This window comes from Aphis gossypii, chromosome 1 (assembly GCF_020184175.1).
Source record: "Aphis gossypii isolate Hap1 chromosome 1, ASM2018417v2, whole genome shotgun sequence".
In the NCBI taxonomy this organism is placed as follows: Eukaryota; Metazoa; Arthropoda; class Insecta; order Hemiptera; family Aphididae; genus Aphis; species Aphis gossypii.
The window spans coordinates 72226919-72254899 of record NC_065530.1 but is presented as its reverse complement, the minus strand read 5'-3'; the positions used below and the strand labels follow the sequence as shown (position 1 = coordinate 72254899).

The following is a 27981-nucleotide window of genomic DNA, read 5'->3' as shown; positions in this document are numbered from 1 at the left end:
TAATATGTATTATGTAGTAGTAGCTTCTTATAATTTACGAGTATATAATAAAATAATTTGTCCTTCGGCATTCTGGACAGCTTAAATCGCGTAAATATATGCATATACATAATATATACGACGTATCCACGACGAACACAGTGCAGGCTACAGTAATATACGATATGCCAAGCACGTTAGACAAAAGACGTTCTTCTAACGTTTTACACGGCTTGCACAGTAGAACATTGTGTTAACATATTTTTATTATTATTATTGCTGTTTTATTTTTAATGTTTGAATTGATTTATTATTAAACATTTTGTGGAAAATTTAATCAAATTTTTATTGAAAGGTTACCACCAACTTTCGCATCCCGAACGGATAACTTTACTCGTTAGTTTTGTTTATAATTAAATAAGTAAATAATTTAAATTTGTAGTTGTTTTGCCATCGATACATTATTATTGTGATAGAATTGTATGTTTTCGTCGTCACATTTGAGCGTGTAAGAAATAATATTATTTCGATAAAAAGTATAATGATGTATTATAATTTGTAGCTTTGTAACTTTTTCGTCGACGAATAGAACCATGAATGCGACAAGGTCTTGGTTAACATTATGTCTATGCTTCGCTTTGGGTACAACAGGTACGTTATTATAATTATATATTAGTAAGTTATGTATAGTAATAGTAGTATAATACAATGGCATCACGATAAAAGAAAATAATTTAAAATAGGAAATAATAATTTGTATTAACGGAAATAAGAATACCAAAAAACATACCAACATAATTAAAATACAAATTATTCGTTTCAGGATCGGGCGTATTGTGTAATACTTTATTCAAAAAACGACAAACTGGACCATGTTCAAAGTTGGTAACTTTATATGATGTTTTAACAAAATACCTACTTATACTCTGTTCGCTATGAGACCAGGATTACTAAGTGCATATTTTTGACTTTGCTTCGTCAAAAATCCCTTTTCCGTGACTTAAACTATTTTATATACCTAGGTTGTGTTATACGGAATGTAGTCTAACACAACATATGGATCGCAAACACTACAATAAAACGCGATATTGTATAGCTTAAGATCTATAGATTTTAGTGCCTTACTTTAACTTGCCTACCCTTTAGACTCTAGAGCAACAGGTGATAACTGATAATTAGGTGGGCCAAAGTCACAAGGTGTTGTAGAGGGAGAGGACGAGATTTCGTCCACTTCACAATTCTGATCTCTTGGGTGAACAGAGTACTACCTGTAGGTACTAATAATCATTACTTCCCTACAAAAGTCATCCTACAAATTATTCAGAAACATGTATAATACCATTATGTATTTGATTATTTTAAAATTTAAATTAATCATAACAATTTGAAAATTCATATTATATGTTACAATCATTTTCTAAATTTTCTTAAAATCAAACAAAAAAAAAAAAAAAATTATTAAGAGTAGGCTACCTTAATTTTAAATTAAAAGTATGGTTTACATAAGTGAATACTGTAGAATCTGTGATAGATGGTATAATAAATTAAATTAGATTAATGCTAGTATTTGAATACTATGTAAAGGATTTTTTTTTGGTAATATCGTTCCACCTTAGATGTTAAAAGAACTTCAGTTTGTGTTCAGTAGCTCACATTTTTAAATTATTTTTTTTATACTTAAAATTATGAACTATTAAATATTTAGAATATTAACTCCTTAAATTTATTACACCCACCCCACTATTTTGCATAATAAGGGATTTTGGGGACCAATTTTTTTATAATAATTCATCAAATACTTATACCTTAATTTTTTAAAATTTTGTTAACCTTTAACCATACTTAAGAACTTTGAGTTTATAAAAATATTAAATGTATTAATGTATATACTATATAGTAACTGTACGACTAAGGTATTAACATTTTTATGTTAATTAAATTGTTTTGCTTTATAGATTTTTAAAAAAAATAATTTGTGGTCAGACTTCAATGATATTTTATTTTTTTTTAATTCTAAATATATTTTATGTTACATTATACTAATAGAGACAATATGTTCAGCTGCACAAATGGGCAGTGTATTGATTTATTATCAATTTGTGATGGACTTGCAGATTGTTCAGATAAGTCAGATGAGACTCAAAGTTTATGTGCTCCATTGAATGTAACGTATGGGAAAATTATTCATACTATTCTGTTTGGAGTTTAAAAACATTAACAAATATATCATTTCTTATTTTATTTTTATAATTTATATTATGTTAAAATAGATGTCCAAGTCCTATGTTTCGTTGTAATTACGGGGCTTGTATAAGCAAAAAAGCAAAATGTAATGGTAAAAATGACTGTATCGATGGTTCCGATGAAAACTTACCTGAATGTGAAACGCTTGTCTTAAAAATGTTTTCAAATCTGTCACAAACTCAACTAACTCGAGTAACCAGACAGTCTACGAGTAGATGTGAGTAAGTAATTGTTTTTCAAGTGGTATTTTTATAATTTATGGTTATACTTGATTTATTTAACTTATGGTTTGCTTTTTAGTAGGTATGTATTAAATTTATTATACATAAGATAATAATATTATAATAACAGCAAACAGGATTCTAAGTTATAGATGTAATTCTAAAACGTTAAAAGACATAAATTGCTATAGACATTTTACTCAAATTTGATTGTAATTATATTGTTTAATTATTCTTTATCTCGAATATAATTTTCACATTATATAAAGTGTAATGATAGCTAATTGTGATGCAGCACTTCAATTTTTAAAGCTTTTGAACTTGTGTGTTAAATCTACATGATTCAACATCAATAACTCGTTATCATTGTATGAAAATATGTGACTGGAGGTTTGTGTTTTGATCATTATTTTTCAATACAAAATTAAACACTTAAATTACGGTTATTTGTTATCGATTTAAACCAAATAAAGAAAATGTATTCTGCAAAAAACTTGTTATACATAAAAATTTAACTTATTTACAGTTCTTTGAAAAAAAAACCACGGAATTGTCACTCTTGACAACTCAAATGTACTACCAGATTGCCCAGATACCATTCACAAAGTTGAAAACCAAATTTTTATTCTATAACAATTTGTGTAGGTACAATAAACACTCCCAAACAAAATGCATACTTATCAATATATCATTTTGAAATTAATACATTATTTGCTACATGAGTCTTATAAATTAGAAATCATTTTGATCTTCTGAATTGAACCTTAATTAAGTGATTAAAATTGTATAACTTATTTTAAAACGTATATTAAATATTAAAATGTATTTTAATATTAAACTGATTTTGTATGTTTTACAAACATTGTACTAAAATATAACTATGAATGTGTAAAATAAATTGTATATTTACTATTTAGAGAAACTGTGGAATATAGCTGTAAATCTGGCGAATGCATAGATATAATATCCATTTGTGATGGAATTTCAGATTGCAATGATAAATCTGATGAAACATCGGAATTGTGTAAATCAAAAGTAGTCGTGTACGTATTGAATAGAATTAAAATAAATGTTTACAACTAAACCTACATATATTTGTATTCTACAAGTATAAATAGTATAATAGCTTAAATTATTATTTAATGTTAAAGATGTCCAAAGAATATGTTCAAATGTAAATATGGTGCCTGTATAAGTAAACATAAAAAATGCGATGGTTCCCAAGATTGTATTGACGGTTCTGATGAAGACTGTGGTTCCATTGAAGATCACAAAACTACGACCTCGTCTACTCCAATTGAAGGCACCGGTGCAATAACCAGGTACGTCCAAATTTTTCAAAAAATGGGTTTTTATACAGAAATGTTAAAAAAAAATTACAAAAATTACCTAGATACCTATAATATAGACAATACACAGACCAATAATATGAGGTAGGTATAATTGTTCTATTTGTTTATTTTCTATGTTAAACATTTCTAATTTAAAGATGATAATTATTTAACTTGTAGGTATATATATATTTTTATAATTATAAATAATAAGATTTAAGAGTCATGTAAACCTAAAGTACCTGGATCTCAATTTTATGAAGGTTTTTCCACTAGGTACCATAGCATATATGATTTGTTAAATTAGAATTAAAAAAAAACAATAAATTTTCAGAATAAATTATTGTATTATTAAACAATCTTGGGTTCACAATTTACAATAAATTATATCCGTAGAAAAGAAATTTTAATGATGAATTTCATTGCTTAAAAATTTTAATTATTCATAATTTAGTTATTGTTATGTGATAATAATTTTTAAGGACATGTGTGATACCAAATATTGAAGGTACTGTGTATTCATTAAACCGAAATAAATTTGGCCATGATCTTATTTTATCACCTGGGACTTACATTGATATGAATACCGTAATCGAGGAGAACTGCAATGAAGGATACTATAAAACGTATCCTCAAAGAATTAAAATTTGTAATAATGATGGAAATTTGATACCAGATCAGGATAAATTATGTTTGAGTAAGCATGTGTTCTTATTTATTGTTTACCTATTAATATCTGTACAAATGATATAAGACGTATTTGTTGAAACTTGAGTGATTATCATTTTATAATATAATATTATTATTGTAAGTAACAATTTAATAATTGATTTATGTTTCAAGAAAAATGTCCACCTATGATTTCGGATAGCTTAGATTTGGATTGTGTTTTTAACGGTAAAAGAGAAAATTGTTCAAACCCATCAGTACCGGGTACTATATTAACACCAAAATGTAAAGTTACGCACACTGTACCAAATGGACAAATAGAGACTCCAATCAAATTACGTTGTCAACAAGATGGGAATTGGAGTGATCGACTTTATACGTGTATTCCATGTAATTATATTTTTAAGTATTATTCTAATATTATTGATTCATTCAAATTCTATAAATACAATCTTTAAATATAAAGATAACTGTATAGCAAACATATTTTTACATTTTTGAGAAATTTAGAATGTCTTAATTTCTTTATTAATTGCTTTTATAAAAGAAGAATATTGAAAACAATTGTCATTATAGTATTATAATCATAATTCGTAAAATATCCAAACGATTGCATTTTAGAACATTCTTTCTAGTAATTTATGTATTCAATATTATTATAGATTGTGGCCGGCCATATTCCCCAATCGAACCATTGATTTTAGAGGGTGTTAAAGCTGATTATGGATCAGCACCTTGGCATGTCGCAGTATATCGAAAAAACAATAAAAATAGTTTTGACTTAATATGTGGAGGATCACTGATTGCTTCAAATTTAGTTGTGTCTGGTAAGTTACATGGTAATGTGTATTATACATATATTAAATTCAAAATCATAAATAATTATTTTAGCTGCCCATTGTTTTTGGAATAAAGAGATGACAAATAGAATAATTATAAACAATGGTACTTATAAAATTGCTGTTGGAAAGTATAAGAGAGACATTGCAATCAAGGACAATGCATTTACTCAGATTGTTGATGTAACACAGATTAAAAAAATAAAGTGGTTTGGTTCATTAAATATTTTGTTAAAAATAATTTAGGTTGGATTGATTTATTTGAAGGAGGGCTATTATGGTGTGTCCGAATATTATGCTGAAGATTTAGCCATTCTTGTGCTACCAATCAAAATTACGATGAGCAATGTAGTTTCGACTGTTTGCGTTGACTGGTCTAAAAAATATTCCATTTCAAACGGATCTTTTGGACAAGTAAATTTATTTAGCACTATTATTGAATTTTTACATTGTGCTATATTATAAATAAGTACCTAAATCACTTAATTATAACATGAAATATTGTAAATATAGTAAGCTATTTCTGAATCATTGTAATAAGTATCATACAAAATATAAAACTATATCTTAATAGGTATATGAATTTTAATTAATCTAAAAAATTCCAAAAATCATAATCGAAAAAAACCATTTATAAATGAATATAAGGAGGTGATGGATGAGCAACGAGCATGCTCAATGAATCTCCCCGTATTTATATTTGTTTTTAAAGTTACGTATTTAAACATAACTTATTTGCTGTTTGAAAAAGATTATGAGATACTTACATGTATTATTATTTGGTATATTTTAGTATTTATAATCTATTTCTTATAACTTAATTAAAATAATTGATAAATGATAAGTATCCATCTACTCGTTTGGTATGGTACGTTAATAATTTTATTTTAGAGTTTGTTAGATATGTATGATTGTTGGTTCATGATTGAATAATGTAATTTTACTTTCAGTTTTTTCTTCATACACGAACTTTGTTAATTTTGTGTTATATATATTAATCAATAATTTTGTTATTTTAGGTTGTAGGCTGGGGACAAACAGAAAAAATGGAAGAAAGTTCAGTTTTATTAAAAGCTGACTTACCATATATTGATCGTAAGACGTGTCGGAATATGTATGAAAGAACTCAAAGCTCATTTATACACTTTATACACTTTATTACTTCTGATAAATTCTGTGCTGGTAATAAAACTGGTAAGTAGTAAAAGTTATAATGAGTTATTAGAACCTGTAAATTATCAGTATCGTATCGTTTCGTATCAGATAGTATTTTATAGTATCAAAAGAAAAAAAGCAAATGTCATTAACGTTCTATATCTAATAATCCCTAACGAGTACATTATATTTTTAGACTAAGTACAAGAATAATATAATTGCTTATTCTTTTATTAAATATTAATTTTACATTATGACTTATGAACTATAGTTTCGTGTTTTCGAGAAAACATAATCTTTTTTGATTCTGAACGATGTGATAAATGTATTGATTTTATAATGATGTGTGTTATTTTTTTTTTGTGTGTGTACAGCATAACTTGTCGAAATAATGCTTCAATTTCAAACTGCGGGGGTGGTTTTCGATGGAAAAGTGAATATCCTTGGTACATTATAATAGGTCATTAGAGGCATTTGAAATGTTTGTTTTTGTTTAGATTTTTTTTTATAAAATATGGAAAACATTTTTTCAGCTGAGTCAAAATACTTGAAAATTAAATACAAAGTTCCACATAAGTTAGTCTTAAAATGATTCAATAATTATAAGAATACATAGAAACAAAATTTTTTTTATTATTATTTGAAGTTCAAATATTATTGCCAAAAATTCTTCAAAATCATGAATATTTGCAAATTATTTTGTAGGTAAGATTCCCAATAATTTATAAGTAGCTAAGAGTTGAAAATTTAATATTCAAGATTTTCCATAAATTTTCTAACAATAATTAGAAAATAACTTAAATTTTGGTGTATTTAGGTCATTAATACATCAACTACCTTTTTCACTAACCATTGGAAATTATATCCTAAGCTGACAAATCATCTCCGTTCAGAATCGTTTTTCGTATACAATGATAACTATCATTGGATTCAAATTTAATAGATCCATTATAGTGACTTACTATACAGCTGAGCGTGACTCATTTGACCACTCTATTTTTTTAAATTGTTAAATTAAGAATATTGCTAAAATCAATCATACTAATAAGTTTAATAAAAAATGTATAAGAACTACCTATTATTAGAATGCATAAACACAAAATGCTTTAATTTTGCAGAAGTAAATACTATTGTGAATAAAGCAACATGGTAACCTCACACTTTCGTATTGTGGGTTTTTGTCATAGACATAAGTAATATGTATTTATTATGGTTATGGTTTTTGATAATATCTAGTTAATTTTCTACTTTGATTATTACTTAATAGGTATTAGTTATTATTATTTTAGAATATAATATCACAAATTATTATGTTTATTTTTTTCTACTCGTATTAGTGTTATTATTAAACTCTGACATTTTAGGACAAGGAGTTCATCGAGGTGATAGTGGAGGTGGATTAACTTTTGAACATAATTCTTTACATTTCTTAACTGGAGTTGTGAGTTTAAAGGACGCATCAAAAAATGAATCATTTGCACTTTTTACAGACGTTAGTAGTCATGTTGATTGGATTTATGGAATTTATAATAATTATACTTTTGCGAGTGACAGAACTTTTACGACTGTTGCATAGCATGGGCGTAGGTTAGGGGGGTGTTTTGGGTGTTCAAATACCCCCCGAAATTAAAAAAAAAAACAATTAAAAAAAAATATTGTGGATTAAATTTAATGTATATCTGACCAAACCCCCCTCCGAAAATACTTCCTATCTACGCCCATGCTGCATAGCGTAGTAAAAATAACTAATAAGTATATTTTATTTTTTTGAATATTATATTTATCAATTATAATTTTTTTTTTATCTTTGTATAACTATTTATTCATATAGAATGGTTTTACAACAAACAGAAAAATACTATGTATAATTGTATTGAATTTTTTTAATTATAAGTTGAACAAATTTTTATCTGCAGGAAAAAAAAATTTGGTTCTTTTTTTAAATAATGCAGCAGTCAAGTAGCCACGGGGGGGGGGGGTGAGAAGGAGTGTTGCCCCCCTAAAAATATTAAAAATATTAGAAAGACATTGTTTTAGTATATAATTCCTCCCCCCGAAAAAAAATTTACTTTGCTCCATCTGAAAATCTGATCTGGCTACGAGCCTGTAATGTAATACTAATATTTAGGGTTAAAGAATATGTCGACTGTTGTAGTTCCAAATTACAGCCACATCTGTAAAAATAATAAAAGAAGTAATATCAACTTAATATTAATTTATAAAGAATCATATGAAAGCAATAGTTATATGTTTGTTTAATATGAGCCTCGAGTAACGGATGACGATACTCGTAAAAATTATTATCTTGAAAATACTAGAACTTGTAAAAACGTGTTTATATAAAGGCATACAGAACATTACCTTTGTATAAGTAATATGTCATATTTACATAGTGTGATCGACTGATCGTGTTTTCATGAAGTGGATTTCTATTTCATAAACTGCTATTATAATTTTATATTGTGTGAGTAGATTCATGTTTATTAAATGGACATAACATACCTATTTGATCTAGCCATCTAGGCCCAGAAAAATTTGGTCCAGTAGAACTTCAAATAAAACTGTTGATAAAGAAATCACCTCAATTCATAGACGCAATTTAGATTAAATTTATGGGGGTGCTAAATTTAAGTTGACTAAAGTGACCCGTGTGTGGCTTTGCCCCCTCCTCACACAAATATTCGATGATCTATTCAAAAATTGTGGGTGTTAAGCACCTCCAAGTACCTCTCAAATGTTTCCTATGTGCCTCATGTTTTATTAAAATATAAAGACAGGTAGGTATATATGTTATAATAGACAAACAAAATTAATGTATATTTTACATTTGAATTATTAATTTTATTTTATTTCAACGTCAATATTTTATTATAACACAAGTATACTTAAAAAACGAATGATGGGTAGTGATGGGAGAAACTTCTCTTATGCTTCTAAGTCCCCACTATATACTGTAATAAACCCGCTAGCTATTCACTATTCTGCAGTCGAACATAGGCGTTTATACTGGCTTAACCATATTAATATTTAGTTAATGTATAAGATTTTACCAGTAATTATTATAAGCAGTTATATATAAATCGATCAAAAATTAATAATTATAATACATAATTGATTTTAATATAAAACTATCCATTTAGTGTTGTTATTTTATTAAATTTAGTGTATTTTCGACTGTTTTGTACGTTCACCGTTGATGACCATGAAAGCTTCGTTTTCCTGGTTAATATGTTTTTGTTTTATTTTTGGTATGTAATTTAAATATATTACTTACAATCCATCAATACATGTATCCAACCTTACCTATTTATTATATCTATTTATAATAGTTGAATAAATACTAAGTATAAAAAAATCGATAATTTAAGTATTATATATAAACAAATTATTAAAATAATACACAATAAAATATCAGAAATTGTTTGAGAAGAAATAATAATTTTACGGATAATTGTCGAATGTCGTAATAATTTTAACTTGATATACTTATAAAAAAATTGATTTGGCTTTTCCGTAGAATTTTTTTTCACATATAGGTTGAAAAATCAGTTAAGAACGTTGTATTCTATTTTAAAAACTTGGGTATAAAACAAAAAATATTATGAATTTCTAACTAAAAAATAATTTACTAATTTTATGAATTTTGCCTAAAAAAAAATTAAAAATAGGTATCTCAAAAATAGCTGAAATATTTTATTGTAAATGAAAACAATAATACAAACATTTGATGAAAATTGGACTTGAGTAAAAATCTCCGTTATACTTAATTTTTTTTTGTTTTTACCAACAGTAAAAATAAGTACTGGAAATTTTTAATTTTGATTATATCCAATTTGATATTCAAAATTACCTCCATTTTTAAAAATTATATTATTTTATTGACAGTTTATTGTGTGGTCATCTACAAAAAAACATATGATAAAGTCGTGAATGTATTATTTATCGCTCTGCTCAAAATATAAAAAATATGGATTTTTGACAGTGATAAAATAGTATCATAAGTGATTTACCAATAATCACCACTATTTATAATTGTAAATTTATTCAAATCATAATTTTGGGAATTTTTAAATTCGAGTATGCTTAGAGACTTTACATTCTTGGAATTTTTTTTCTATTACTTAAGGATTGTTATCCCGTGGTAATAGATTTATTTACTGGATAATTTAGTTTTCTAAATTTTTCATATCTAGTTGAATATTCAAATGAGTTATTTCTCAATTATTAAAATATTTATATTAAGGATAATATTCCTTAAAAATAATTTTATAAAAAAATTAAATATCTAAATGTAATATAAATAATGTGATAAAATAATAACACATAACAATGTAATATAGATTAATATCAACTACCAACATTTTAAGTCACTATGGCCATTATTATATCTTCGAAACCCATTATTAAGGACTTATTATTGTTGGTACACAAAGTTAAAAAAACTTATAAACTACTCGTTCGAATTTCGATTTTGATGCGTCAACATTTTCAAAAAATGATCTGTTAAATAATTTACAGTATTATAAAAGTAGGGTTGACTTTTAAAATTTGGTCTTTAAGTAATATGAAATGTTTAATAATTGTATTATTGAAAAAAATTGGGTGAATATATTTAGCAAATCGCCTTTAAAATAAAATATCTATTAGGTAATTCTATTATTTTTACACTTGTCTGTTATGAATAAACAGTAATATTTTATTATTTTAGAAATGAGTATTTTGTGTGATAGAAAACTCGAAAAACGACAAACCATATTTTATTGCCCAGGGTTGGTAAATATACATATTATATATTATATTTTCAAAATAAATAATGATAAATTACCATTTATAATTTATACTGTATAATTAATAATTTTTGAAATCATATTTTTATTATGTTTATTTATAATTTAAATTGTCGCGTGTTAAGAAACGTACCTATACGGCTATACCTACATTGTATTTATTATCTATAATAAGTTTTATTCTTGAATTATATTTTATGTACAATATAAAATATGTTTTTGCACAGCAGAAACCAGTGCCTTTCAGTGCTGATAGCGATACATAATTAGGAGCTCAGTCTCAATTGTATCGGAGTGAATTTAATTTACTAAAAAAAAAATGTCTACTTATATTCAATGTGTAGCTACAATAATATAATAAGTAACAATCATATTATTTATCCTATACAATAAATTTATATTGTACGGGAATTTATAAAACAACTTGTCATATCAAATATTATGAAATAATAATTTATATTACAAATTTTATGTATTTATACGTTTACCTTAATTCAAAAAGTGTAACTGAATATGGGTGTGGATCTGGCCAGTGCGTTGATGTCTCAAATACTTGTAATGGAATAAGAGATTGCAGTGATGGATCTGACGAAACACTACTTTTATGTGAAACAGTCATGTAAGTCGATTGAGGTTTAAAAAAACTTAAGTACATAAAATATGATTCATATTGACATTTTACATTAAAGGTGTCCACAGTATACATTCAAGTGCAAATATGGCGCTTGTATAAGTAATAATTATTTATGTGATGGCTTCGAACAGTGTGTTGATGGTTCTGATGAAGAAGATTGTTCCAACTCTACATCAATATCAAAATTTACGAGTGAAATATCTAAAAAAAATGACACAACAAAACCAATAAAGCAGTCTTACATTAAGTATGTTACTCGTATAATTTCTTTAATAGTCCTATTTCGAGTTAAATTGATCTCTAATCTTCCAAAATAAATACTAAAAAATAAAAATATTACTTGAAATAAGCTAAATAACATATATTATTATATTGCATTTTTTTTTAAGCATATCTACCTTATTGGTTAGGAAAGCAATTAATTCCTATTATTTATACATCGAAAAAACGTATACAATTATAGAATAGTATGATAATTGGTGTCTGGAAGATTGAATACTTGTTAAATTGATTTTTAGAAAAACTTGTATGATACCGGCAATTGAGGGTACAAAATATTTCTATAAAGATTGGAACCAAAATGTTTCTCTATCTCATGGTACTGCAGTTGAACAATATCGCATAGTTGAGGAGGACTGTGAAGCTGGGTATTACAAAGTTGTTCCTTATAGATTTATGGTGTGCTCAGAATCCGGACAATGGAGACCATTTGTAACTGATGAATTATGTTTGAGTAAGTACTTATTATGTCCTATTCTATTGTATATTTTACATCAATGCAGATTATGTAAAAAATAATTTTTAAATAAAAAATATTTAGTCTGATAGATATTTGGTAATAATATATACTTAATTATCGTTACTACTGAATGTGCATTAATTATATATTTTATTGATGTAACTAGAAATGTGTCCACCTATGGAATCAGATAGTATAGATTTTGAATGTACATTCGAGGGTAAATATATTAGTTGTTTAAATGCAGTATCTGGCACTATATTGTATCAAACATGTAAAGCCACTCATACATTATCAAGCAAACAAGAAAAACTCTCAAATCAATTACTTTGCCTGGAAGATGCAACGTGGAGTGATGATGATCTATATACGTGTATTCCATGTAACTGTATTTTTTCATTATTCTTGTTACTATGATTATTAATTAATATTATCAGCGCCCTGAACTTAGAGCACTAAAACACGTGGAAATTGGAATATACGAGTAGAATAAACATTTTAAAATATGATATTATAAAAAAAACTTCATATAATAATTCAAAATTATTCAATGTTTATAACTAAAAAAAAAATTACCAAATTATAGTAAGCATATTATAAAGTATTTAAACTGTATATTAATATTTTGAACTCTTATTTATCGTCTTATCGATATCTAAAGTTATTGATTTTGCAATCCTAATTAATATGATTGAATGTAGGTTTAAATTTAAAACGTTTTAGAGATCGTAAAAGTTTAGATATTTATAATAATTAATTAATATAATTTTTATAACATTTTAAAATCTATAAAATACATAACACAATTATGCAGTCTATAATAAATATCTAAAAATAACTTTTGACATTATTATGTTGAAGCTTTTCTATTTAGGTATTTAAAATAAATACAATACTTATATGTATGTATGTATGTATGTATGTGTATGTATGTATGTTATATGTATATATATCCGCACACGATCGTATATCTAATTAATACAAAACTGCTAATTATATGAACGTGTGGATTTCCGTCTATAAGTTGAACTTTAGACATGTGTATTTATAGTTCAGTGACGTACACAAGGGGTGTTTTTGGAGTTCAAACACCCTCTGAAATATTTAGTTTTTGTAATAAAAATTTAATACTAACAAATTAAAATAATTAATATAATTTGAATAAAAATAAAAATATATTTATTGTATATCAATGTGATGGGTGCAAAATAATTTGAAAAAAAAGTTCTACTTTTCAATAACTTTTTTCAAAAGCACCCCCCAACATTTTTTTTCTGCGTACGTCCCTGTTATAGTTGCATATTTTTTTTAAAACCATCGACATTATACTCGTATTTTATTTTATAACTAAATATTATAGTAGTATATTATTATATTATTATTATTATATTAGTTATTAATTTAATTTTAAATTAAAATATATGATTGTAGCTTGTGGTCAGTTATATACTCCGAGCGATGAGAAAATAGAATATGGAACAGTGCCTTGGAATGTTGCATTATATCAACGAAATTACAGTCACCATGACGAATATTATGAATTAATATGCAGCGGAACATTAATTACAGCAAATTTAGTTGTTACTGGTATAAAATCTTTGCAGGAAAATATATTTGATAAAAAATTAACAATATATTTTAATGTCTATAGCTGCTCGATGTTATTGGGAAGAAGGAAATACTGATAGAATATTGACGAATAAATATAATACTTATAAAATTGCCGTTGGAAAGTACACTAGTGATATTTCTATAAAAGACAACAATTTTACTCAGATTATCGATGTAAGTATAATTTCTCATTTCAGAACAAAACATTGTTGGGTTCTAAATATTTTTACAAAACAAAACATTTTAGGTGTATTTAATTTATCTAAAAGAGAGTTATTATGGGTTTTCTGGGTATTATGTCGACGATTTAGCTATTATTGTATTACGTACTCAAGTTACGATCAGCGACTTTGTTTTGCCAGTTTGTATCGATTGGTCCAATCAATACACTGTTACAAACGGATCTAAAGGAAAGGTAATTTTGTTGAATACTTGAATAAGTTTAATAGAAATGGTGAACCTATGACTCCGTGACTTCGTGACATACGCAACTGTCAACTACATTCATCGAATGTTAAATTTTGCTTATACTTTTTAGATTTAAGAAAAGTCATCAAATTAGTTGACATAAAGGGAAAATAAAATCTAACAACATTTTTTATTTGACACGTGAGTACAGAAAGGTTCACCGTCTCTGCTTTAGATACTCGTACAATTTTTAACTGATATTATCGGTTACATCTAGAACAAAAATAAAACTAACAGAAATGACAAAATTTAACTGTAATTTTATTGTAACTTTACTTAGAATCACAATTTGAAAAAAAATAACAGTTGTCTGTTATAACAATACTTTGATTATTTAGTGTGTATATAATATATGGATTGAAAATTCAATCATTGTAATTTTAATTATTTAATAGTAAAAAGAATTATTATAAATAATTTATTTTATAGGTTATTGGTTGGGGAAAAACGGAAATGACGGAAACAAGTTCTGTTTTATTAAAAGCTAATGTATCATATATTGAAAAAAATGCTTGTCGTGATATGTATGCCAATGGATTTCAATCGTTAGTGACTATTGATAAATTTTGCGCTGTTTCTGAATTAGGTAATATAAAATTATGACAATCAACAAGTATATTTTGCATAAATTCATAATAGGTAGGTACTTAATGATAAAGCTACTTATAAATGTTGAAAATTTATTTGCTGTTTTGTAAATTGTATTGTGGTTTCGGATAAAGACACATTTTTTTTATTTGATTTGATTTACGTAAAAGTAAAAATGCATTTTAAAATTTCTGAATATCTATTAATTATTTTAATTATTATATTTTAATCGGTATTTACATTATATGTATTATTGCTGGTCAGATTAAATTTAAATTGTTTAATTTCGTGGTTTCTAAAATATAATTGGCAAGTCATAATTATATTTAAGGAATCAATAGCTTACTATTCATTCATAAAATGTTAAATAATTGTCCATGTAATCTGGTATAAGTATTTTACATCGGTGAAACGGTTTTTATTTGTACGTACCTACATGCATAATGATTATTTTTGGTTAAATTGCAGGACAAAATATTACTGAAATATTCATTGGTTCAGGTTTAACACATAAACATGGTACTTTACAATTTTTAACTGGAATAGTGAGTGTCACGGATCCAAACATAAATGATTTATTTGCTGTTTTTACGGACGTAAGTCACCATATTCAATGGATTCGCCGATTCGTGAAAGACTTCTCCAATGTAAGTGAATACATCGTGTTATAGTCCGATGGTGTATTCATTCGTTCTACACCAAACAATTTTAATTTTAAAAAAATACTGTGCAAGACTCGTATTAAACTGGAAACTTATTGTGTTAAAAATTACGTACAATAAATTGTTTATAACATTATTGATTTTCAGATCTAACAATAAAACGTGTATTATAATATTTAGGTACATTTAACAGTTAGAAATATACCTACAATATTAGAAGCTGGTTGATTTGCAAATGTTAACATTTTATTATATAATAGTTATTTACTTACACTTATATTATAATATAGCAGAGTAAAATTGCTTTATACTTTAAGTTATATTTAAGTAGTAATATATATTTTGAACATTTGATACTCAAAGCCACGTACCTATCAAAAAAAAAAAACTTGTCAATTTAATAATTCTACTTCGGATTTGAAAAAGTAGAAAAACTTGACGCTGATAATTACAAGTTTCCTTACTCAAGATGTATTTTATGGAATATATAGTAGGTAGTTACAATTGTCAATGTATATGGTTAAACTTTTACAATAGCCGTTGAAACATTGTGAAGAAATCGTAATAAATACGTGGTTTAGCAAAACCAAAAATTGAAAAAAAAATCGTAGGTTATTTTATAGTTTAAAACTTAACATTGGGCAATACTGCTTCTACTTTATAATAGAGATTCTTTGTTGGAGAAGATGATTTAATCAAGTTTTGTACGTTGTACCAACTTGTATTTTATTAATTTAGTATCGCTTTATTTTTAGGTAGGTAAGTAAGTTAAATATAAATATTATTAGATTTTTTGTTTTTTGTTTACCTATAAAAATCCTTTAATCATTAAATTGAGCTATAGTGTTGTTAATTTAATGATAATTTGATAAAATCAAAACAAAATTAAGTAAAGATGAAAAAATAACAGTACTAGCATAACGTATATAATTCTGACCAATAACCACTTGCTCTTGATCTGTGAAATTAGAAAGATTAGAAAAATATTTTATACACTTAAACGAAAGTTTGAAATTGAAAACCTAAATAGTTATTTGTGCAAGAGATTAAGAATTGTATTGTAATGAGACAACACATTGTATAAAATAAATAGTATTTTTTTTAATTTTATGATACAAGTATAATGTATATGGTATATAAATATTTTTGGCCGTTCACTCGCCACGATAGTTAATGTTTTTCCTTATTAACTATACATATAAATATATGTAGACATCATAAATAGTCATTTTATTGATAAATGATAAATATCTTATGAGTCAGGCTGGAGCGTCCAATAGATCATAAGTATATAATATAATTAGCAAAAAAAATTAGAATTATAACTTTTGTCCATCTGAAATTTTAATAATCCATAGATTGGGCTTATGAAAATGATTGAAAATCAAGAATTAAAACTTTTGTTCATTATCAGTTTTTTATACTGATATATTAGAAGACATAAATAGAAACAGTGAGTTATACCGAGTATAACTCGGTAGGTTGAACTGTATTTTGATAGATAATCTATGAAACTGAACAGTGTAACTCACAACTTTACTTCACTTCGATAATATAATTATCTACCTATACTATTAAAAATTTTTAAAATAACATTTTTATTTTTAAAACCTATATTTTTTCTTAAACATAGAATAGGAAGACATATTATAATTTTTATATTTTAGGCCTGGGGTGCCTAAAACTTTAAGGCCCCGAAATATATACCATTAATGCATAATAGTATGTTCTGGCATAATTAAGTAGGTATGAAATTTAAATTTTTAAATTTGTTTTAACGGTTTTTGGCTGATAAAAGTTCTAAAACTCGGTAAGGCAGTATCTAGATACTCATTACTTAATATACTTACACTATTCGACACTATAATATTATAATAAGTTTATTTCACGAGGTGCAACAGGTGATATGCTTAGTTTTCCTTTAGGTGTTTTTCTTACCGTGTTATTTATGGTCACAATATTTATGGAGAAGAATAAATATTTCTGGAATTTTTACATCAAAATTAAATTTTAAATTTATTTTCTAAAAAATAACAAAAATTACGTATCAGTTTCTTCCATCTTACCACAGAACTATCACACGATAAAGCAGTTATATTGTAATAGTATACTGCGTGTTCATTGATCAGACTATACGAATATTATAATATAATTACATAGGCAGGGTCAGTAACATGATAATTTCGAATTCGAGACTGATTGAGCCTTGGATTTTCAATTTTCATTATACAAATCGTATCTGCTAAGTCCTAAATTATAATTTAAAAAAAGAAACAAAAACATCAATGTGTGGTCAAGAAACTCAAAATGGTAAAGTTAAATTAGCTTCGAAACATATAGAAATCGGTGCGGTGGTAATTATCTGATGTTTTCAGGAATTCTAAGTAATTTATCTTAGCAGTCTTCCGGGAATACCAGATACCTATATAAAGATTTATTTTCATCTCACGTTTTATGACGTAGTTAGGAGCACCAAGGTTGGAAGAATTTGGAATCTTTAAATATTTTATATATTGTAATTATATTTTTTATAACACGTATACCTATGTTCTATATGTATTTATAAGGTAACCAGTTTTTCATACATAGCTGAGCATACACTTAAGACCATTAAAAAATAAATTTTATCATTTTAAATTTGAAAAACAACTTAATTTATAAATATGTACGTATATTTTTAGTATGTCCTTGGTTTTGAAGTATTTATATGAATTGGTTATGGGAATTGGATGAAGAGGGGCAGTCATAAATTGCTTATAAGTTATAATAATATGTTATGTATGATTCATACTAAAATTGTATTCTGTTGTACTTAAAATACAACTTACTTATTAAAACGTATAACAAAGTATACACCTATAAATTAAATAATACCAAATTACCAAAATAAGGATATAATTTGTACGTATAGGTATATATGTACTTGATGCTGGAATATAAACGTAGATTAAACAAAAACCTGAATTCTGGACAGTCAAATCCTTACTATTCAAGAAGACACTAATTTGACAACTATAGATAAAAAAAATTTCAGAGCAAGTTAATTTACTTAGGTATTCGACCTAAATCGAATAGCTCAACAATAGCATTCTCATTTTTCTCTTCGATTCGGACGCATGTAAACTCCGCCACAAGTACCTTATTTTATTATAAACTCCGCTAGAAAAAAAAACAGGTAAAATTAGGCTCATGTAAACTCTGCCAGTGAAGAAAATCAAGTAGTAGTATAAAATTAATATGATATATTATCAAATAAAAATTATAATATAATATAATTATACCATAGCGTTCACATTAAATATTTACATCATAGTAAAAAAATCATATTAAATAATCGTTATACCTAATAATATAAAATCATATTTTTCATAATAATAATTAATACTCGTCCACATTAAACATTTAAATTAAAGTAAAGATATCATAATAAATATAAATAATCATTATACCAAAAAATCCAAAAATATATAGTACGGTATGTCATATATTATGTAAACTAAAATGATGTGATATAATTTGTAAATATTTTAAGTCTTATATTACTCCATTAGCGTACCTATTTATAGCATCCTGTAACACTGTCATTTTTTTTTTTTTTGATTTCGAATTTTGAAATTGGCAGAGTTTACATATACCCATTACAGGTAAGAAAAAAAATTGGCAAAGTTTACATTAGACCTTTTAATACCTTTTTATCTTGACCGGTATTTTGGCGGAGTTTACAATCGCCCCGTGATTCACCATTCATACCGGTCTGAATAACTTATATGTATATATGATTTCACATACATGCATGTAAGGATTTTATTATATAGGTATAGTAAATTAACTTACCCTTATTTGATGTCAAGTTCGATGAATGCAGGAATGAGAGATAGGTCTGTATGATGATCTATACTATTTAGCATTTACGGCCTTTATTAGGCCTTAACGTATAACCGCTACCAAAAGCACACGTAATGAGAGTGTCGTTGTGTTCAAGAGCCCGATAGTTGATGGGTATCGTTAGAGTCGGTGGGATTCGGTGGATATTATCTAAGGTGGGATAATTGCTTATTTTAGATAAAAACAAAAACATAACAATATATATAACCATATAAACAATAAACATCCGTATGACTGTATATATAATATTATGATACCACTCTTCTTAGTATCACACTATTACTATTAGTTATGACCGTTATGAGAAATGGCTATCCATTACAGTATTTTTCCAAGGTATAAATTTTCCGATTCAACCTATTGAAAACAAGAATTAGAAATTAACTACAAAATACAAATTTCTGTTATGGTTTTAGCTGTTTTTTATTTTACAAAATTAGTAATGAAATAGAATACTGAATAGGTACATAATAAATATAATATTAATAATGATAATGTAATACCTAAGTTCTATCTAATCTGAAATTTCTGAGTCCCCCCCATAAATACGCCACTGGTAATAATTGATAAATGCTTGTAATAAAATTTTCTAAATGTGCAATGTAAGTATACAAAACTTAATCATAGGGGGAAACGACATCCATGTCTCCCACCTTTCTTCAAAATAATAATTATAGCTTTGGTTCTTGAGGTTCTTCGAGCTTCAACTAATACCATCTGAACCATTATTAATATGAAACTCCTACTTAACAGATGTATAATATTATTAGCAGTCAATACATCGCTAAAAATTCAAAAGTATTAATTCTATATGCAATGCACAAGTGTATTTCTCGGTAATCATTCAGAATTGTATAATGAATAGTATTTTTATTTTATTTTTTGAGTGAATTATTTACTATAACATAATTTGTGAATATTATAATATTCTTTGCCGCAATATTTTCGTCGTCAGCCATGAAGTCAACGTATACTTTTATCCTGGTTATATATTCACATTTCGTATTGGGTACGTATATTTTATCACTATAAACTCGTTTCAGTGAATGTTAATAGTATTTAAGTAAGAATCTAAACAATTCGTAGGTATTAAATGTTACCTAAATATTGCTACATTCTATACACGGTTTGACTCTTTTCGAGCTATTTATGGACATTTGAAATTCTCAAAACCGTATTCTTTCAAAATTGTTTTCCGTATACATGATATTTTATCATTGAAATCAATGTCAAGTTTAACAATTTTTAATTTTTAATTAAGAGGGACACTTGATATGCATATAAAGTACATTAAAATAGTTGTTTACTTTTCAATTTTATTTTTCAAATGAGATTAAATTTTTTTTACTATAAATTAAGCAGATGATTTTTTTTTTTGAAAATGTTGGTGGACATATCTAGGTATTTAAATTTAAATTTAAATAAATAGTTTCTGAGTTATTAAAGTCTACCGTATACTATATACAATGTATAGGTATTATACATTATAAATAATAGCCCTTAAAAACGGTATCACTAAAATATTATATAGATGTAGTAAATATTGACTATAATATTTTTGAAACCGGAAAATATTTAGAAACTATAAAATGTTGAAGATTGATTTATTCGTAAATTACTACAATTTTAAAATCATCATGGCCCCTATATTTTTCAGACCCATTATCATGGACTTATTGTGCTTAGTACACAAAGTTAAAAAACTCAAAAACTATTTTGTTTGAATTTAAAAAAAATATACCCATATTAATATTTAACAACAGTTTATTATACACAAATTATGTTATTTGATTATTTTAGGAACGGTCGCTTTGTGTAACAAAGAATTCAACAAACGTCAAGTCGAATCAACTTGCTCAGAGTTAGTATAAGAGTTTAACTATTAAAAACTATTGATTGTATGTATAATGGTTTAACTTAATAACATATTTTAAAAACCTAAACGTTATAAATAAGTGAATAAAAGGTTATGATAATTTTAATAACACTTAAGCATGTGATTAATTTATGATGATTTATAAATTTCGAATAAATTATTGAAATTTTTATGAAAGTTAATAGATACTAAACAACTTATCTTGTTTCAGTATATATTCAAATTAAAATTAGTTTTATCTGTAGATAAAAATTAACAATATAATAGTATACGTTGCATATAAAATCAAATTACTTATTAATTATTAATGTAGGTAAGTGGTAGTTTTTGTTTTAGTGATAACGTATTTCTAAAAATAAATATATCAAGTCTTTTATTTAAGTCGCTTAAAAAATTAACGTTTCTATTAAGCTTGTGCTATAATTATTATATATTTAAAAAATACCTATAACCTTTATTCTAAATAATACATTTTTGAGTATGCCAAGTGTGTTTAAAATGTAGATATAGGTACCAATAATATCATGAAAAATTAATCAATTATAGAATAAATATTATTCTTAACATACCAATTTTTTTTCTTCTAGTGAAACGGAGTACACTTGTAAATCCGGCCAATGCATTGATATAACATCTATTTGTGATGGATTACAAGATTGCACTGATGGATCTGATGAAACAGAAATCTTATGTGGATCAACCACGTGAGTTAATTATGATTAAAAATATGAACATATATTTAGTACATAACAGGGGTGGCGAACCTTTTTCGGGCCAAGTTTCAAAATTTGAAATCAAATTTTGGAGTGCCAAAAATGACTTTTTACTAGGTAAAATTAAAGAAAAAGCATACATTCATGTACTTGATGCGCTATTGAACTTTAGCCAACGAGCCACTTCTGGCATGTGTGCAATAGGTTCGCTACACCTGATATATAACTATCATATAATAATTAGCATTGATATTTTACATATTAAAATTTAAAGGTGTCCAAAATACGCATTCAAGTGCAAATATGGTGCTTGTATAAATATAGAAAGTAAATGTGATGGTGTTAATCAGTGTTTAGACGGTTCTGATGAGGAACAATGTACCGATTTAGTTATAGAATCTGTCGAAAATTCTGAAAACACTTCAATAGAAGAATCGACTGATACAGAGTCAACTATTGAAGAATCGACAACTATGGAACAGACTACTGAATCGACAACTACAAAGCAGACTAGTATATCGACAACTACGCAACAAACTACTATATCGACAACTACAGCGTCGACAACCATAGCATTGCCAAGTATAGCATCGACAACTACAAATACTTCATCGTCTACAGTTATTGCATTAAACAGACCAAAAGAGTCGATAGAAGATTCTTCCAATCAAAAGTACTTACACTTTAATTTTTGACCTATGGGTATTAATTATTTAAATATCAATATTACAAATATTTCAAGGAATATAAGTATTTTAAAAAGATACTTTAATTGTTTATATCTATTTTTAAACAGAAACACTTTAATTGTTAAATGAAAGGGTTTAACATAATATAATTGTTACGTTAATTTATTTTACTTTTAGCAAAACTTGCGTGATACCGACCATCGAGGGAACCAAGTATTTTTATAAGGATTTAATTCAAAACGTTCCCGTATCCAATGGGGATGTTGTTGATCAGTACCGCATAGTTGAAATGGACTGTGTAGAAGGATATTATAAGACTGTTCCGCACAAATTTATGGTTTGTTCGGAGTCTGGACAGTGGATGCCAAAATCATCTGAAACATTGTGTTCGAGTAAGAATTGTATAATTGTATTAATTCATTATATGTAAACAAATAATAATAAGACAATAAACGATAATTAGCTATAAATATCAATTATTTAAGATGATATAAAATTTACAATTTATAATTTAATATTTCCTCTATGTTACTAGAAAAATGTCCTCCTATGGTGTCAGATAAATTAGATATTAAATGTTCACTGAATGGAAACAATGTAAATTGTTCAATGCCATCAGAACCTGGTACTATATTAACACAATCATGTAAAGTCATAAATTCAAATAATTTATCAAGAGGACAAGAAGTAATGAGTACTCCTAATGAGTTGATTTGTCTTCAAAACGCACAATGGAATGGTCAACTACTTGCCAATTGTACATCACGTAATTAAAATATAACACATTTTCGTATAGAATACTTTAATACTGACTTTGTGTCTTTGTGTAAGACAAATTGAAAATTTTGGAACTCAGTTCCTAATTATTTAGGTTTAGATTATTTCCGTACATAAATACTTATTTTAGTATTTTACATGGATTTATTAAACTTTTGTTTATATATTTTCAATCTGTCAATACTTATTTTTAGTTTTTAAGCTTAATTTTTGTCTTTGGTTATCAGAGTATTAATTTATGTATTTAAATATTACTTTATTTTGTGCTCAATTATGTATTAATTTGTGTATTAATTGTATACTCTTACATGTAAAGAAGAAGAACTAATCACAAATAGAGTGAAAGAATCATCTGTAACAGCACCTTGGAATGTGGAAATATATAAAATAAATAACGATGGTCATTATTACCGAATATGCGGAGGAACATTAATTGCTCCAAATTTAGTTGTCTCTGGTAAAAACTATATAATACAAATAATACAATATAATTTATTACAATACAATAATACATATTAATTAAAAAAATTGAATTTTTTGCAGCTGCTCATTGTTTTTGGAAAAAGGGGTTAAGAAGGAAAATTTTATTGAATGAAAACTTTAGTACTAAAATTGCCGTCGGAAAAGAAACTACTAATTTTTCTGTAATAGACAATAAATATACACAGTTTATAGATGTAAATAATAATTAATATACTCGTAAATAATATCAAACTTTGACTTTCAAAAATTTACTAAAAATATTAATATTATAATGATAAAATCTTTAAATGTTTAGATCAAATCAATTTATTTGAAGGAAAGTTATGATGGCCCGTTTGGAATGTATGCTGATGACATTTCTGTAATTGTGTTGGCAACCAATATCGCCATCAGTAATGGTGTTTGGCCGGCTTCTATCGATTGGTCAACAACAAATTTGCTTTCCAATGGAGATTTAGGAAAGGTAAACACATTGTTTATAAATTGCTTGCTGTCTAATATCGCGATCTATTTAGGATAATTGACATATTTATCATGGATATGTGCATAAACATGAATTTGAATTCGTAACTCCAGAAGACACTAAAAATCATAATTACATAATTAAAGTAACTTATCTAAATAGTCAAGACATTCAATAACAACTATTTAATAGTAATCCTTTATTACCTACATTATAGTTAGGTACCTTTATTGGTAATTTATATAGTAACCTATATCGTTGTCGTCATCAGTAAATTTCTTTATTATACAATAATAAGCTAAAAACAAAACGGATTATACAAATATGTCATACGAATATTTAAAACGATTTATACAAACTAATTACCTACCTAATTGCCAATTCTATACAAGCAATCCTGAATCGCTTAGTTATTCTTAATTTACCTTATGTTCTTTATAAATGTTTAATAATATTGACTGTTGATGTTGATTATTAATGATCTTACACCGTTTTAATAAAAACTGTATAATCTTTTTTTTTTTTTAGATGTTTGGCTTAGGAATTAATTCTAATATGACTGGTATGGGACAAGATAAATCGATATTAAAATTATTTATTTTACCATATATTGACCGCGAGACGTGTCAGAAAATGTACACAAATGGATTTCAATATTACGTGACCAGAGATAAATTTTGCACTGATTATAAATCAGGTAATAAAACACTTATGATTCTTATATAGCCATAATCTAATAGCAAAAATTATATTGAACGAATGACAATGGTTTCGACGAATATCGATTGGCTTATTTTTTTTTTTTTTTTTTTATTGAACTTAAGCCCGGCGACTAAGGCCATTAGCTGTTGTAGTGGTTATGAACTGTGGTAGGGGTAAGGGTTGGTTGGATAGGTTGTGTTTTTACGGTTGGTACGGTCGGTTTAGGAACACGTGTATGTGTGGCAAGGTTTTTGCGCACTACGTACCCAGGTGGTCACCCATCCGAGTACTAGTGGCAGCGGCCGTTGCTTACTCTTAACCACATGAGTGATTAATTTCAGCCACTGCACCGCGCCGAGCCACAATTGGCTTATTTATTATGCATCTTCAAACTGAAAGTTGGGCAATCCCCCCCTAATGTAACTGGATAGGATTTCAAATCCCTGTAAATGCTCATGAAAATCGATTATTATTTTATAATTATTATGGGAATTAATAGCACATTTTAATTAGATATTCAAAAATTGTGTTCAAATATAATATCTACATAACAGGTAAAATTATAAGTGAAAAATTAATTAAATTGTTATTTTAAATAACAACGATTTATTATCTTAATTGAATAACCAAGTAAATGTTATATGATATACTTAAGTTGTTATTAAAATAATTTATTTTACTATTGTCTATTAGTAATAGTACAGTTAAGTTAAATTAATTTTTTGCCAAAACCTAATAATGGAAAATATCATTGTTTGTATAAAATATAATAAGGACCTTTTTTTTGTGACGGTATCACGGCGAAACAGGGGGAGCGCCTACGAATAATATTTTTAAATTACAATAAAATAACTAAAATCGTTATTCTTTGTTTAAATATTTATAATTTCGTTTAAATTTATACTTAAAATAAATAAGTATAAAAATTAAAAAGTGAAGAAAACAATAAAAACTAAATCGGACCGGATTTGGCCACACAAGACTGACATACGAATATTTGATGGCAAAAAGATGACTCGCCAATTTATTATGCCAATCATGCAGCATTAATTGCACATTCACAACAAACACATAATAATTTTTGAAAAATGTGTGTACCTATATATGAAAAACAAAGAGAGGAATTCATCATATAAGCTTTATTGGAACAAGTTTAGGTCCAAAAACCAGACAGCGAAATTAATTCAAAAGAGTTCTTTAAAACAATCAAAATACTAAATCTAGTATAGTCGAAACAAACATTTTATAATTTTAAGATCAATAAAAGAGTGTAGATATAACTAAATATTATTAAATTCTCGGTTCATTCAAGCTCTATGTTTAAAACCAGATAATATAGCGTGAACAGTGCTTTAACATTTTAGTTATCCTGTCACATAAATAATAATAAAATATCATAGTTGTTTTCTATTTTCTAATTATTCGTTGTTTTTAAAATCATAAATGAGTAATTATAAGTATTAGGTAGGTACATATATTATCATACATGAGTATAGGTATCTCATGAGATAATCTTAACAGATGTGAATTAATTAAAAGATTAGAAAAGTTTTATCATTGAGTTAAATAAATAATTATATAGTATTTTTTACTAGAAAAAATATAAAAACATACCTACCTAATGTAATTTATGTTTATAAACTAAAGAATAAACGTATTAATATTTTAAAATTTTAGTTGCAGGAGAAAAACATCTTACAGGATTTGGTGGTTCGGGTTTAATTTATGAATCTTATAACCACGTACCATTTTTAACTGGAGTACTAAGTATCAAGGATTTACATTCAAATAAACCAGTAGCTGTATTCACAAGCATAGCACATCACGTACAATGGATTTGTCATATTTATTTAAATCATGTTAGTATAGTTTAATAATAATAATTGTAAGTGTATATAGTATAGGTATAGAAATAAGTTAAAAACTAATTGGTCCAAGGAAATATTTACAGTTGAAAAGGTTTTTAAGTCAGATGTTGTTTATTATAAAATTAAGGATATAAATTCAACTATTTATGAAAAAGATTTACAACTATCATTATTATAAATTAAAATAAATATATTATTGTTCTGTACAATAACCTAACATTTTATATTATTATAAATTAATCTATATTTAAATGGAATCGTATTTAGAAAAGAATATGTTAGTTTTTAGAAAAAGTTACAATTATTATTCAAAAGTCAATTTGTGTTTGCTAGGTTTAAAATTATTTTTAAGTACAATATTGGTCCAATTGGTTGTTTTTTATTACCTTTATTCAATACCTAAGCGGCTCGAGTTCACCAATGTCTACTACCACTATGGTTTGTGATCATGCAACGTCCGTCGTTAAAAAATTCATGCGTGTATCAAGTACCCAAGGATGAAGTGAAACTTTTTCAGTCATGCGACTGATATTATAGGTGTTACCTATTTGAATAAAATTAAAAAAAAACATTATAATTTTATTTTCATTATAAAATT

General features: G+C 26.1%; 1 protein-coding gene across 1 annotated transcript; it reads left to right on the top strand.

The window, feature by feature from the left end:
• Nucleotides 1-143: 143 nt before the first annotated feature.
• On the top strand, nt 144-27751 carry LOC114127198 (uncharacterized). Its single transcript, XM_050209532.1, has 34 exons — nt 144-487; nt 542-630; nt 803-860; nt 2026-2148; nt 2250-2444; nt 3362-3487; nt 3596-3766; nt 4258-4472; nt 4619-4834; nt 5107-5271; nt 5336-5466; nt 5530-5697; nt 6303-6477; nt 11147-11207; nt 11728-11844; nt 11915-12106; nt 12378-12592; nt 12765-12980; nt 14030-14185; nt 14250-14383; nt 14457-14624; nt 15107-15263; nt 15734-15935; nt 20724-20821; nt 21613-21673; nt 22276-22392; nt 22676-23074; nt 23268-23482; nt 23626-23856; nt 24184-24324; nt 24411-24544; nt 24646-24813; nt 25342-25510; nt 27193-27751. Exons 1-34 carry the CDS (start codon nt 462-464, stop codon nt 27387-27389), a joined length of 5406 nt encoding a protein of 1801 aa, XP_050065489.1. The 5' UTR covers nt 144-461; the 3' UTR covers nt 27390-27751.
• The last annotated feature ends 230 nt before the right edge of the window (nt 27752-27981 follow it).